The 15860-nt window shown below is 43.4% G+C and overlaps 1 protein-coding gene across 1 annotated transcript in view; it reads left to right on the top strand.

The window, feature by feature from the left end:
- Window positions 1-15860, top strand: part of fer1l6 (fer-1 like family member 6) — a 135023-nt gene that overhangs the window by 104409 nt on the left and 14754 nt on the right. The window contains exons 32-35 of the mRNA XM_033018878.1: window positions 329-456; window positions 2747-2917; window positions 6609-6763; window positions 15219-15361. Of these exons, the coding sequence (XP_032874769.1) occupies window positions 329-456; window positions 2747-2917; window positions 6609-6763; window positions 15219-15361 (597 nt within the window). The remainder of the gene's footprint in view (window positions 1-328; window positions 457-2746; window positions 2918-6608; window positions 6764-15218; window positions 15362-15860) is intronic.

Consider the following 15860-nt stretch of genomic DNA (forward strand, 5'->3'; position numbering starts at 1 on the left):
TCTGGATATTCTCTCATAGCGACAGAAATAGACATCTCAGTCCCTCTGTCCTGTATTTAATGTGACTGTGGCTGATCTACAACTGGCTTCAAACACCCGTCACTTCTTAAAAAGTCAGCTTCACATTTTTAAATTAACCACTGATTTAGTGTTGTACTATTTGCAGAAGGGAATTCCAAACACATAACACTGCATGTAGAATATCCCCTCGTGGCTGATACAGTGAATTGATCGTGAAGCTGTAACAACGTATATTAAAACCAATATATTTCATGATTATTTACTTGATTTTTGTTATGTGCTACTTCAAAATGTTTGCTTTTATTAGGCTACCAACCTACATCCAGCAGACCCTGATGGCAAAGCTGATCCATACATTGTACTGAAGCTTGGAAAGACTGAAATTACGGATCGCGACAATTATATCCCAAAACAATTGCATCCACAATTTGGAAGGTTTGAAGAAGCGTGTATGAGTGTGTGTGTTTTTGTCTGTATTTCATATTGACCATGCATTAGGGTCACGGTCTGTATTTTATTGACTGTCAAGTAGTCTGCTGTCATGTGTTACCATTTTCTCCACATGAAGCTCTGCTTCAAGAAGAATGCTAATGTCATCAGGTTCACCATCTGCCTGCACTCTCAGGGAGACGATACAGGAGCCCGAGCATTATTACCTCCAGGTTCAAGAACGACTTTCTCCCATTCACCATCAGGCTCTTGAGCCACCTTGCACAACCCTAACCCTAACCACAACCTTCCCTCAGCAACAATCTACTATGGACTTTGTTCTAAGTTGCATTATGTACCTTGGCTTGCACTAATATGGTCTGGTTACCAACTCTAACTGATGTCATTGTATTATTAATAATAATAATAATAATAAATTTTATTTATGGGCGCCTTTCAAGAGTCTCAAGGACACCTTACAAAAATTTAGCAGGTAGAGGAAAAACATGTAAGGGGAATGAAATAAATAGTAGAGACATGACTAGTACACAGAGTAAAGACAGAATTCAATACAAAACACAATATGAGGCAATTAATGCACAGATGAAAAGGGAGGGGGACGTGGGGGGACGTGGGGCTAAGGATAGGCAGAGGTGAAGAGAAAGTGTTATTGTTTATTTATTTGCTGTTTGTTGTGTTAATGTGCCTGTAAAGATGAAGGAAGAAAGAATTTCATTGCTCTAGTCCTGGTGCATATGACTATTAAACATTCTTGAGTCTTGATGTTGGAAATGATTTCCAGCATTTAAACCCAGTGACAATGAAAGGATGCAGGAAGATTGTTCCCGATGTTGGGGAAGTCCAGAACAAGGGGTTACAGTTTAAGGATAAGGGGGAAATCTTTTAGGACCGAGATGAGAAAAACATTTTTCACACAGAGAGTGGTGAATCTCTGGAATTCTCTGCCACAGAAGGTAGTTGAAGCCAGTTCATTGGCTATATTTAAGAGGGAGTTAGATGTGGCCCTTGTGGCTAAAGGGATCAGGGGGTATGGAGAGAAGGCAGGTACAGGATACTGAGTTGGATGATCAGCCATGATCATATTGAATGGTGGTGCAGGCTCGAAGGGCCGAATGGCCTACTCCTGCACCTATTTTTTATGTTTCTATGATGCCATAAATGTTCAAGTCAGGATGCACATGTGACTTGGAGAAGAGCCTAACGGTGGAGGTGTGCCTGTGGGCCCTTTATCCTTGTTCTCCTTTCAAAGGAGTGTCTGTCATGATAATCCTAGGCATGTACAAACAGATCTTGTCGTTTGTGTATTTCGTAGCCGCTGTGACCTAGTGGTCAAGGAAATTAATATTAAGAATGATGTCGCAATCGCTTTTGATGAGAATTGCTTGAGCTTCCCTCATCCAGACTAATGGAGAGTGTTCCGTCAACATTCTCATTTGTGTTTTGTAAATAGTGAGATGCTTTGTAATTTTAGAAGGTGAATCAACCATCAGATAACCTGCCTCAACCCTTATCATCGAACGCCCTACTCAAAGACCATTAATGGTGGGGCACTCGATGATGGTAATGACTCTGCCTGTGAAGGATAGGCAATTAGACCTTCTTGTTGGAAGACATTGCCTGGCAGTTGTGTGGTGTAAATATTATTTGTCACATCACCACAAGCCTAACTGTTGTTTAGCTTTTGCTGTGTGTGTGAGGATCGGCTGCTTAATTTTTTGAGGAATTGAAATAGAACTGTTGATTGCAATTAACAGTGACTTATTGCCACGTCTGACTGTATGATGAAAGGAAAATCACTAATGGTAGCAGAAGATGATCAGACACCTCCAGTGGTGTACTGGGGCTGGGGTGATTTGCCTCTAACAACCACAGCCATCTTCCTTTGAGCGGGTTGTGGTTCCAGACATTAGCTTTGTTTCATCCTTGATGCCCAAATAGTTTTCTTGTGACTCCTTGATACTGCAGTGGGTCAAATGCAAAATGGTTCAACACACTGCACTTTTGACTGAAGTTTGTTGTAAATTATTCCTGAAGTTCACCTCCCATTATTGAAGCTGGGCTTATTCTTGGAGCCTCTTTTTAGCCTCTTAAGTATCCGCCACCATTCACAGCAAGGTATGTCAGGACTATGGCCCGATCCCATTAAATGTAATTTCTGAAGTCCGAACATTTGTTTCTGTAAGCTTAATACTTCCATGAAATTATTATTTACTCTTCTTTTAGCTAGTTTGGGAAAAGCTATTTTCTATACAGTAATTCTTTACTTTGCTCTCAGGTCCTATGATATTGAGGCCACCTTCCCAATGGAGTCTCTGCTCACAATAGGAATCTATGACTTTGACATGATTGGAAAAGATGACATGATCGGAGAAACCAAGATTGATCTGGAGAACCGCTTTTACAGCAGGCATCGAGCCACCTGCGGACTGCCCTACAGATACGAGATGTAAGGACGGTGAAGTATCAATTACCTTTACACTGACATTTAAAAACTAATTTTACAAAAGAAATAGTCTTCATGTAAGCCAGACAATGATAAGTGGTGTAAATAATTTTAGTGGATGAATGGAAAAAATGGGATTAGTGTAAATGGGTTCTTGATGGTTGGCACGAATTTGGTGGGCCGAAGGGCCTGTTTCCACACCGTATAACTCTATGATGCTATAAGGTACTTGAACATCATGGGAGGAGATCAAACAGTCCCAGTCAAGTCCTTGACCATTGTGAAGATGTACCAATATTGCAGCATGAGTCAATCCAAAGTAATCAGGGCTGCAAACTGTTGGCTGGGAGGGTTAAATGGCCTGTCCCACGAGCATGCGCCTGCATGCGGCAAGCGCGACCTAACGTGGTCGCTTGAGCCATACGACCTCGCGGGGCCGGTCCCACTTTGATCGCCGGAGCCGTATGGAGTTGTGCGGAGCTGGCCCCGACATCGCGCGGGGCTCCGGAAAACTGACTGTTCAAAAATTCTGCGCGGCAATGGCCTGCCGGACCGCAGCCTCATTGAGGCCGTACGCACCTCCTCGACGGGCGTACGCAGTGTCTCGCCGCCGTATGCAGCGTCTTGACGCCGTACGCAGCGTCTTGACGGCGTACGCCTTCGCCCGAACTTCACGTTAACTCGTACGGGATCACTCGACTTCCGCGCGGCTCCCGCTTCCGGTTTGGTCGCACTCGCCGCATGCAGTCGCATGCTGATGGGACAGGCCCTGTTCGTGGATCACTTGACCTCCGCGCGGCCCCCACTTCCGGTTTGGTCGCGCTTGCCGCATGCAGTCGCATGCTGGTGGGACAGGCCCTTTACTCTTCCAGCCAACCTATTGGAGCAGGGGTGGCCAACCTTTTACATTCCATGCCCCAATTTTTTCAAGCACTAGTTCAGACGCCATACAACACTTGTACCCCCATTCAATTCTTGTAAAAATATCTTAATATGTACATAGCATTTTTACATGATATAATGATTTACTATAAAAAACAAGATAAACCTTCCTTACTTTAATGATAATTTTGTGTCTGATTTTGCCAAGCTTTTGATGTTTGGAGTTAACTTTGTTACTGAGAGCAGCAGCGAATTCTTCAAATTTGAATCAGTCAATCGCGACCTTATTTTTGTTTTTAATATCATGGATGAAAATCTGTACGTTGTTCCAAAATGACAGATATAACTTTGGGCAAATTTTCTTAGTTCTGGAAAATGTTCACTGGGTAGTTTCAGAATGGCAGGCAGCGACTAGTGGGGTGTCGCAAGGCTCAATGCTGGGACCGCAGCTAGTTACAATATATATTCATGATTTAGATGAAAGGATTACAAGTAACATTAACAAATTTGCAGATGACACATAGCTGAGTGGCAGTGTAAACTGTGAGGAGGCCGATTAGGAAAAGGGGAGATGCAACGAGACCTGGGTGTCATGGTACACCAGTCATTGAAAGTAGGCATGCAGGTGCAGCAGGCAGTGACGAAAGCGAATGGTATGTTAGCATTCATAGCAAAAGGATTTGAGTATAGGAGCAGGGAGGTTCTACTGCAGTTGTACAGGGTCTTGGTGAGACCACACCTGGAGTATTGCGTACAGTTTTGGTCTCCTAATCTGAGGAAAGACATTCTTGCCATAGAGGGAGTACAGAGAAGGTTCACCAGACTGATTCCTGGGATGTCAGGACTTTCATATGAAGAAAGACTGGATAGACTCGGCTTGTACTCGCTAGAATTTAGAAGATTGAGGGGGGATCTTATAGAAACTTACAAAATTCTTAAGGGGTTGGACAGGCTAGGACTTTCATATGAAAGTCCTACCATCCCAGGAAACAGTCTGGTGAACCTTCTCTGTATCTGGTCATGGTCCAGATTGACATAGTTTGACATCCACTATAAACCCACTGACTCCCATGGCTATCTGGACTACACTTCTTCCCACCCTGCTTCCTGTAAGGACCATGACCCCACTGACGAGCACCAGGCCACCGTCTCCAGCACCATCACCGACTTCATCAACTCCAATGCCCTACCCGACCGAGCCTCCAACCTCATCAGGACCCAAGCAGTCGTTCCAGGTGCGACAGAGGTTTACCTGCATCTCCTCCAACCTCATCTATTGCATCCGCTGCTCTAGATGTCAGCAGATCTATATCGGTGAGACCAAGCGGAGGTTGGGCGATAGTTTCGCCGAACACCTTCGCTCGGTCCGCAATAACCAAGCTGACCTCCCGGTGGCTCAACACTTCAACTCCCCCTCCCACTCCGTCTCCGACCTCTCTGTCCTGGGTCTCCTCCATGGCCACAGCGAGCAACACCAGAAATTGGAGGAACAGCACCTCATATTCCGCTTGGGGAGTCTGCATCCTGTTGGCATGAACATCGAATTCTCCCAATTTTGTTAGTCCTTGCTATCTCCTCCCCTTCCTCAGTCCCCCTGCTGTCTCCTCCCATCCCCCAGCCTTCGGGCTCCTCCTCCTTTTTCCTTTCTTGTCCCCGCCCCCCCCCCCCCCCACGATCAGTCTGAAGAAGGGTTTCGGCCCGAAACGTTGCCTATTTCCTTCGCTCCATAGATGCTGCTGCACCCGCTGAGTTTCTCCAGCTTTTTTGTGTACCTTGGCTCAAGAGTAACTCGTGAGACGAACTTGGAACATCGCAGAAATGACAAGTAAACAGCAAACTTGTCATACCCGTGGGAACTTGGTTAAACTCTTGATCATACACTTGCAATCTCGTACACAACCACGAGTCTTTCACTCGGGGTACCTCTTGACTCAAATCGCAACGTGAGAACCAGCCTTAACAATTTCTTCGCCATCAGTGAAAGACTTCCGTTTTTTTTTAGCCAACACTAAAGCAATTTCGTAGGACACTTCTCTCATCGCCAAACTTTGACAACTTCTTTTAACAAATATATTTTGTCGTCTTTTCATTTCATCCTTTTTCTTAATCACGTAATCTTACCGTAACTCAGATCCAAGCATTAGCTTCAGTTTTCCTTCTATTTCAGTCTGATGTGTTTTATAGTGTCTATTAAGATCATGTTTTCTATTTTGTGAGAGAGTGTTTTCACAAACAATGCACAATGGCTTTCCTGACAGACTCACAATAAATAAGAACTCATTTCCCCACTGTTCATTGAATTGACGCTTACTATCACTTTCCGTTTTATTTTTTCTTTTGCTCATTTTCTTTTGCACTGTGATGGGACTTTGCGCCCCACCTAAGGTTTTCGTGCAGTTCCCGGAGGTTTTTGTCAGTCTCCCTACCTGCTTCCACTACCTGCAACCTCCGGCAACCACCTGCAACCTCCGGGAACTGCACGGAAACCTTGGGTGGGGCGCAAAGTCTCCAGAGGTTTCCGTTCAGGTTTCCTAAGTGGGACAGGGGCATTACTCAGCAGGTCAGGTAACATTTATGGATAAAAGGAATGACATTTTGGGTTGGAACCCTTCTTCAGGCCATACCTTACCTGGCTTCTTAAATCAAAGGAGGAGGAATGGAAAGATTAGAAACATCTCATAAGGTTACTTGGTTCCATGTGCTGCTTTTCAAACCATCAATAGTATTCTGAGAGATTCGATAGTTAGTGTATTTTACATACCTCCAAAAATGTTGTCATTTAATTATCTTTGTGAGTCTTTTTCAATTGCAGAGAAGGTTCCAACGCCTGGCGTGATTCCATGAAACCAACAGAGATCCTGAAGAGGGTGTGTAGGGAAAATGGTTTCCAAAGACCCTTCTGTAATTCAGAAGAGATTGAAGTGAATGGGAAAGTCTTTCACGGCAAAACAACCTTTCTGGACGATGGTGATTATCAATGTTTATATTATTAAGAACTTGAAACTGCAGTTTCCTACTGCAATGTCGCGACTGGAGTTTATATTTATGTATGATGACGAGGTCCTGGAAGTGTTCATGCAGTATCTGTGGAGACATTTATGCCCCTGTCCCATTTGGGAAACCTGAACGGAAACCTCTGGAGACTTTGCGTACCCACCCAAGGTTTCCGTGCGGTTTCCGTGCGGTTCCCGGAGGTTGCAGGTGGTTGCCAGAGGTCGCAGGTAGTGGAAGCAGGTAGGGAGACTGACGGGAACCTCCGGGAACCGCACGGAAACCTTGGGTGTGGCACAAAGTCTCCAGAGGTTTCCGTTCAAGTTTCCTAAGTGGGACAGGGCATTAATGTTTCAGGTCATTAATTCTTCGTCACATATCAGGCACTGACTTTGTACCTGAACATTCTTTACCTCACTGTTTCAACATCCGCAGTAATCCCACCATGTTTACAACTATCTTCTATTCTTTTGAATGAATCTGATTCAAAAGTAGTTTCCTTTCTTGGGTGGGATACATAGTTGGAATTGTATCCCAAGATCTGGGAATTGTGTCCAATGTCGCAGGTTGCACAATGACACACTGGTAGAGTTGCTGCCTTACAGTGCCAGGCTTTGATCCTGACTATGGAAGCTGTCTATATGGGGTTTGCATGTTCTCCCTGTGACCACGTGGGTTTTCTCCAGTTGCTCTGGTTTCCTCCTATATTTCAAAGATGTACAGGTTTGTAGGTTAATTGGCTTCTGTAAAAGATAATTCTAAATGATCCCTAGTGTGTAGGATAGTGCTAGTCTATGGGATGATCATTGGCCGGTGCGGCCTTGGTGGGCCGAAGGGCCTGTTTTCATATTCTATCTCTAAAGCAAATACATTTATTTGCAAGACTCATGAATGGTGAACCTTTGTTTTAAGTTGCAAATTACCAGAATTAATAAATGGACTGAATGCATCGTTTAAACAAATTCCTCCTTTACTGTCTATTACCTTTTTGTTGGTTCCAGTGATGCTTGATGCTGGCAGAAAGGAATGATGGAGTCCAACATAATGTAGCTAAATTGTAATGAAGCAGAATTGGCTTAAACTAGCCCAAGCATTATCCTGTTTCACTGCATATCTATTATCCTCATGTACAGACCTCTGATTATGAGACAAGACACAAATTAGTCCCCTGAAAGTTTTGTTTTTTTTTGTTAGGTACAGGGTAACAACAATAGTCCTGATATGAGTAAGGATTAGTAGTTGTTGAAGGGTTCTAACCTATGCAGGGCTACAGGTCATCACATTGAATTGCCTAAGGCCCAGCTACCTTGTTCGGGAAACCTTGGCTATCCAGCAGGGTGGGAATGAATTTACTTGTCCCACACATCCCCACCTGATGGAACACTGGTCTCCCACTGGAGTTAAATCTGCAGTTCCTCTCGCAAGCATTAGTTCTTGCTCTGGTATATTGGCACTTGTTTCACTCCCTGGGAGTCGCATGTAATGTCGGAGTTCATCAGCAGAGGGATCTGTAGCATCCAACCCAGCTTCAGTGCAATACAATATTCACCAGTCGGAGTTGGAGAGATACAGCTCGAAAACAGGTCCTTTGCCCCACCGATTTTTTGCTGCTCACCAATAACCCATTTACACTAATCCTTAATCTCTTTTATTCTTTTCACATTGCCGTCAATTCCAATCTGATGCCACCACCCATCTACACACAAATTAATCTTCCAACCCAATACATTTTATGGGATATGGGATATGGGAGAAAACCAGACCACCAAGATGATATGTACAAACTCTCCACAGACAGCACCCAACGTCAGGATTGAACCCAGATCTCTGGTGCTGCGAGTGGCAGCTTTATTAAAGCCCATCACTGCTCTGCCCCACTTTTGTGGTGCCTCTGAAGGAAAGACACTCCACAAACCTCATGGAGGCATGAGAAAAAAGGAAATTATGTAGAGTAACTAATCACAGATAATAGATGCTAAGAAGGGTCTTAAAGAAGTATAAGTAAGTAAGTTTATTGGCCAAGTATTCACATACAAGGAATTTGCCTTGGTGCTCCACCCACAAGTAACAACATGACATACAGTGACAGTTACGAATGACTCAGAAAACACTAAACATTAATAATAATAAAACATTAATGATAAAACACCATTGATCAAGCATGAGAAAGCGAATGGTATGTAGAAAGCGAATGGTATGTTAGCATTCATAGCACAAGGATTTGAGTATAGGAGCAGGGAGGTTCTACTGCAGTTGTACAGGGTCTTGGTGAGACCACACCTGGAGTATTGCGTACAGTTTTGGTCTCCTAATTTGAGGAAGGACATTCTTACCGTAGAGGGAGTACAGAGAAGGTTCACCAGACTGATTCCTGGGATGTCAGGACTTTCATATGATGAAAGACTGGATAGACTCGGCTTGTACTCGCTAGAATTTAGAAGATTGAGGGGGGATCTTATAGAAACGTACAAAATTCTTAAGGGGTTGGACAGGCTAGATGCAGGAAGATTGTTCCCGATGTTGGGGAAGTCCAGAACAATGGGTCACAGTTTAAGGATAAGGGAGAAATATTTTAGGACCGAGATGAGAAAAACATTTTTCACACAGAGAGTGGTGAATCTCTGGAATTCTCTGCCACAGAAGGTAGTTGAGGCCAGTTCATTGGCTATATTTAAGAGGGAGTTAGATGTTGCCCTTGTGGCTAAAGGGATCAGGGGGTATGGAGAGAAGGCAGGTACAGGATACTGAGTTGGATGATCAGCCATGATCATATTGAATGGCGGTGCAGGCTCGAAGGGCCGAATGGCCTACTCCTGCACCTATTTTCTATGTTTCTATGTCTATGTTTCTATGTGAACCAACAAAATACCAGATCAAAGGGAGGCTACAGATTTTTGGCTGTTGAGTAGAGCAACTACTCGTGGATAAAAACTGTTTTTAAGGGAGTGGAGACACTAAAGCGATTTGGGTGTAGATATCTGAGAGGGGGATGATTAGTTGTAGACACTGGCATTTCTAGTGGGGAAAAAAAATGGGGAAGAGGAGGACATGTAAAAAAAAATGCAACCAGGAATCATAAGAACACAGAGGGTCAGAGGAATCTATAATGACAGACAAGGGTAAAGTCACAAGTGGATTTAAACATTGTAAAGCACAGCAACTTCAAATTAAGAGTCATTTAATGATCAATTTAATGATCAATAATGTGCAATAGTGATGATAGTAAGGGCAATAAAAGGGAAGGAAATGTTGGAAATACAGTGGGTCAGCCAGATAGGTGGGAAGTAAAATAGTCGACCTTTCAGGTTGAAGGCTCTTTGTCAGGTCCCTTGAACTGAAACATTAGCTCTGTTTCTCTTCCCACAGGTGCAGCATTATCTGCTGAGTTTTTCTGGCTTGAGCTATTTTTATTTCCGATTTCCAGCATCTACTACTAGATTTTCTATTTTGGTCTTTCAAATATCGTGGAAAGTTGCAATAATGAGCACAGTTTTAGATGAGCTATTGTTTAAGGAGTGGGAGGACAGGAGGCCAGGTGGTACAGTCTAGAAGAAATAAACCTCTCCTGGGTCCGCCAGCTGCGACCAGGCATGCATCTCCACCCGCCGATTATGCTCCAGTGCCTCTCGCTTGCCCTGCCCGTCCAGTGTTGTCTACTGCATCCCCACCTGTAGTCTCAGTGCGGTCCCGGGCAATCTCTCCCCCGCCATGGCTTCAGCCTCCCATGTTGTAGCTCCGGCTAAGGCCTGGGGACGTCCGCCCCCTCCCACATGTGGTACCTCTCAGGTTGTGGTTCCAGCAGGACTCAAGAGACGGCCACCCCTCACGTAGAGGGGTTATCTAACGTCAACTTCAGCAGCAGTGGGCCCGGGTCCCTCGCCCCTTCCTCCGACGTCACTTATAATTGTGACTCCATTATGAAAAGCGTGAGGGGGAATTCAGCTGTAACTTAGTCTTTCCCTGCAGCTAAAGTCTTGGAGGTCTTAGCGCAGATTCTGAGCCTTCTTGATAAATATCCAGACATTAAAAATGTCATTATCCATGCGGGCACAAATGACACATCCCAGGAACAATCCGACCAACTGAAACACAATTTTGTCTCCATTTTTAAATCATTGAAGGACACGGAGAAATGTATTTTTGTCTCAGGACCAATTCCGACTTTTAATTGTGGAAGTTGTTGCTTTAGCAAGATTTTACATTTCCACACATGGTTGCAGTCATTTTGCAGCTCAAACAACTTTCATTTTGTTGACAATTTTAATCTTTTCTGGGGAAATCCAGCGCTTTTTATTTCATTTTATTTATTTATTTATTTATTTATTTTCTGCACCTATTTTCTATGTTTCTATGTTTCTTATGAAAGACGGCATTAACCCCAACAGCCTTGGCTCACGAAAGCCTTCTAATAATCTATTACACGCAGTGCACTTGACTGACTAATTAATTTGTCCCCACATGCTGGCCATGATCTGGACATACCTACAAGCACTCTCTCCCCTTCTCTCTGTCCAGTACGCTCATGTTTCAGATAAAAACTGTAGTTTACATAGGCTCCCTGGACAACCACTCACAATCCCCATGAGGATTACTTCAAGATCCATTTTAAATAGATCCACACTGTGGATAGATTAAATCTAGTGCCAGTAAAAAAAATCAACTACAAGAACTTCTTCCCCGCAATCTGAAATCACATCCATGAAACTGTATAAAATGGGTCTGCTCAATGTTAGATCATTAACCAACGAGACTTTTATCATCAACTAGACCAAGTGGGACTCGTTGGGTCCCTATCACACGGGAGGGCTGGTCCCCGAACGCAATATTCCACCACTCACTCATAGCCCCAACTGCGCATGTGCGGCTGACGGGTTCCCGTTGTGACGAGAGTCAAGGCAACCCTCCCCAAGTGCACCTCGCCATCCCTCTTCCTACCTCTATCCTCCTCCATTGCCCCTCATCCCAAGCACTTCCTCCCTCTCCTCTTCACCCTCCCTTTTCTTTCCCCTCTCCTCCTCCGCTCCCCCACTACCTCCCTCACCTCTCCCTCCCTCTTCTTTCCCCTACCCTCAGTCACTCCCTCCCTCCATAACCCCTCTCTCATCCCTACACCCCTTGATGTCATTGTGAGGTGGGAGCTGCTGTGTTTTTGAAAACTGAGTTTTTTTTAATGTAAACGAGATCCCATTGTGATGTAATAGTGGGGTGGTGATGGGCAGTTTATGTAAATAAGATGCCATTGTGATGTAATAGTGGGGTGGTGGTGGGCAGTTTATGTAAATAAGATGCCATTGTGATGTAATAGTGGGGTGGTGATGGGCAGTTTATGTAAATAAGATGCCATTGTGATGTCATACACTGCTAACGGCCAGTGCAAATGGAAGAGATTTTTGTCAAAGTGTTTTTTGTAAAGTTTAAATTGTGAATAACTTGTAAAATATACCATCAATTTATCATGTACCGTTTTGGCGTAGTTCCAGGATCAGACTCACAGACACACAGATAGACTCACAGACAAACAGCCAATTCACAGACATACTAACAAACAAGATGAGAGTTTTAGTAATATATACTAGACTAAGTGGGACCCGTGAGTCCCTGTCACACGGGAGGCCTGGTCCCCCAACGCAACCCGTTCCACCAACGCAATATTCCACCACTCACCCATAGCCCCCAACTGCGCAGGCACGGCTGATGTTGTAATGGCAGAGATCCCCGTTGTGACGCGAGTCACGGCAACCATCCCCAAGTGCGCCTCACCATCCCTCTTCCTACCCCTATCCTCCCCCATTCCCCTTCGTCCCCATGTAAAAGGCTTTTTTTAGATCCAGCAGCAGAACTCAAATGTTCTGAGCTTGTAAGTACACCCGCTCCTCTCACCCAGGGAGATTCTGTTGACAAAATTATAAAAGCTTTTAACAGTAACCTAGCTAAGACACTTGATAAAGTTGCACCTCTCAAGATTGAAAGGAAAGTAAGGGTTAAAATATTTCCATGGTTAAATAACTCTGTTTCATACGTTTAAAAAATCATGTAGAGTAGCTGAAAGAAAGTGGAGAAAAACAGGACTAGAAGTACATCTTGGCATCTATAAAGATACCATTGCTACTTATAATAATGCTGTAAGACCTGCAAGGAAGACCCAATTTTCTCAAATTATTGCAGAAAGTGGTGGAAATAGTAAGATTTTGTTGTCCACCATTGACAGACTACTAAACTCTCCTTCAACCCCTGATTTTTTTAAGCCAAGCTTCTGCTGAAAAATGTGAGCTGTTTGCCGATTATTTTAAAGATAAGGTTCAGACTATCAGAGCTGGTATCCCTTTAGATTCTATTGCTGCTACTGTCCTCTGCTGCTGACCTAGTAAGGCGCAGGCAAAAATAAGCAGTTTTATAAATATTTCTACCTCAGAACTTTGTAAAATTGTGGCTGAGAGCAAATCCATTACATGTCATTTTTGACGTGGTTCCTGCAAAGTTTTTAGAAATATAGAAATTAGGTGCAGGAGTAGGCCATTCGGCCCTTCGAGCCTGCACCGCCATTCAATATGATCATGGCTGATCATCCAACTCAGTATCCTGTACCTGCCTTCTCTCCATACCCCCTGATCCCTTTAGCCACAAGGGCCACATCTAACTCCCTCTTAAATATAGCCAATGAACTGGCCTCAACTACATTCTGTGGCAGAGAATTCCAGAGATTCACCACTCTGTGTGAAAAATGTTTTTCTCATCTCAGTCCTAAAAGATTTCCCCTTTATCCTTAAACTGTGACCCCTTGTTCTGGACTTCCCCAACATCGGGAACAATCTTCCTGCATCTAGCCTGTCCAACCCTTAAGAATTTTGTAAGTTTCTATAAGATCCCCCCTCAATCTTCTAAATTCTAGTGAGTACAAGCCGAGTCTATCCAGTCTTTATTCATATGAAAGTCCTGACATCCCAGGAATCAGTCTGGTGAACCTTCTCTGTACTCCCTCTATGGCAAGAATGTCTTTCCTCAGATTAGGGTAGATCAAATCTACCCTTTATCCGCAAGCTATTGGAGAAAGTGTTATTCAACCAAATACAACACTTTCTAAATCAAAATGACATTTTAGAGAAATTTCAATCTGGTTTCAGAGCAAATTACAGCACTGAGACTGCCCTGATAATAATAGTCAGTGACCTTCGAGTTAGTACTGACGAGGACAAAGTCTCAGTGCTGATCCTCTTAGACCTCACAGCAGCTTTTGATACCATAGATCACAGTATTCTTATAGATCGCCTAGGAAACTGGGTCGGCCTGTCAGATCAGGTATTAAGTTCATTCCAATCATATATAAGTGGAAGGAAGTACTTTGATAGCCTTGGGGGCCATGTGTCTAAGCTGCATGATATACCCTTTGGTGTAGCCTTGGTCCGTTACTCTTTTCCTTGTATATGCTGCCGCTAGGAGGAGTTATCAGACAGCATCATGTAAATGATGCCGATGACAGAGTTATACCTCTCTGTCGAACCCACTGATGTAAACGCCTTAAGTTCTTTGACCTCCTGCCTATTTTCCATAAAAAAATAATGAATGCTAACTTTCTTAAACTCAACGATGACAAGAGAGAAATTTTATAACTTGGATCAAAATCCAAGAGAGAGATGTTACTCGGTAAACTGGGAAATTTGACTGCCTAGGTCAAACAAGAAGTCACAAGCCTGGGGGTAAAAATCGACAATGATCTTAATTTTAAATCTCACATAAATAAGGTAACAAAGTGTGCTTTCTATCACCTCAGAAATATTGCTAAACTACAGCCTTTCTTAACTCAATATGACTGTAAAAAACTCATACATGCTTTCATATTACTGTAATGCCTTATTTACCTTCAAAATCCACCTACAAGATATAGCTCATTCAAAATGCGGAAACCACCTGCAACCTCCGGGAACTGCACGGAAACCTTGGGTGGGGCACAAAGTCGCCAGAGGTTTCCGTTCAGGTTTCCTAAGTGGGACAGGGGCATTACTGCCTAGGTCCTTACTGTTTTAAATTGTATTTTTGTTTAGACCTGTGTTCCTTGTGGAAAGTACTGGGTTGCATCCAATTGTATGAAAAGTGCTACACAAATAAAGTTGTTATATTATTATGTAACAAAGTTATGTGTAAGGGAGTGTCTGGGAGCAACCCTGTGCCTGAAGTATGTGAAGACGAAGGTGAAATTAACAATGGGTAAGACACACTCAGGCATCATGTCTTGCTAAATTACTTGGAACTATTCCCAATGCTACACAGAGAATTATAATAAACATGAGTACAATTAACATGTTTCTTGTCACTTTTGCAGTGCAGAAGTTTTTCATCATCTATATTTTGTTAGAATGTGTGTGACTCATCCACAGCTGAGCTGTAACAAATATTTCTGCCTATTCAACATATTTCCATTGCACTTCTATTTTAGAAGAACTGGTGGTGTCCCATGAACACCTAGCTCTAAAGGTGTTAAATCAGTGGTCAACGATCCCTGGGACTGGATATAGACTGGTTCCTGAACACATTGAGTCAAGGCCCCTCTACCACAATGACAGGCCAGGCATTGAACAGGTGATGTAAACGTGTACAGTGTCCTTGGTTGCTAATACTTGGCTGCATTTCAACCATTTTGTATTTTATAACCTTTTCGTGTAACTCCATCAGGTAATAGCATAATACGTTCAATCATGGTTGTGACCCAATCTGACTAGAACAAAAATAGAAGTGGCTCTAAGTATTTTATAGGACTGGAATAGACCAAAAATAGAAGTGGCTCTAGGTATTTTGATGAAATGCAGTAGATAGCTTTGCAGTGCCTAGCGTCAAAGTCACACAACACCGAAATGGGCCCTATGGCCCGCTGAATCCATGCTAACCCTATATCAATCCCATTTTTATTTCCTCTACATTCTAATCAATCCCAACGGATTCCACCAATCGCCAATGTCCAATACTGGAACACAAGCTTGGATTATGTATAATTTGCTGCTAGAGCTGGAACCCTCTAATTAAGAGGCAATAGTTTTACTAATGAGTCAACCTGAGGCATGAGGTTGAGGGCAGATGTTTC

This window comes from Amblyraja radiata, chromosome 4, assembly GCF_010909765.2.
Source record: "Amblyraja radiata isolate CabotCenter1 chromosome 4, sAmbRad1.1.pri, whole genome shotgun sequence".
NCBI lineage: Eukaryota > Metazoa > Chordata > Chondrichthyes > Rajiformes > Rajidae > Amblyraja > Amblyraja radiata.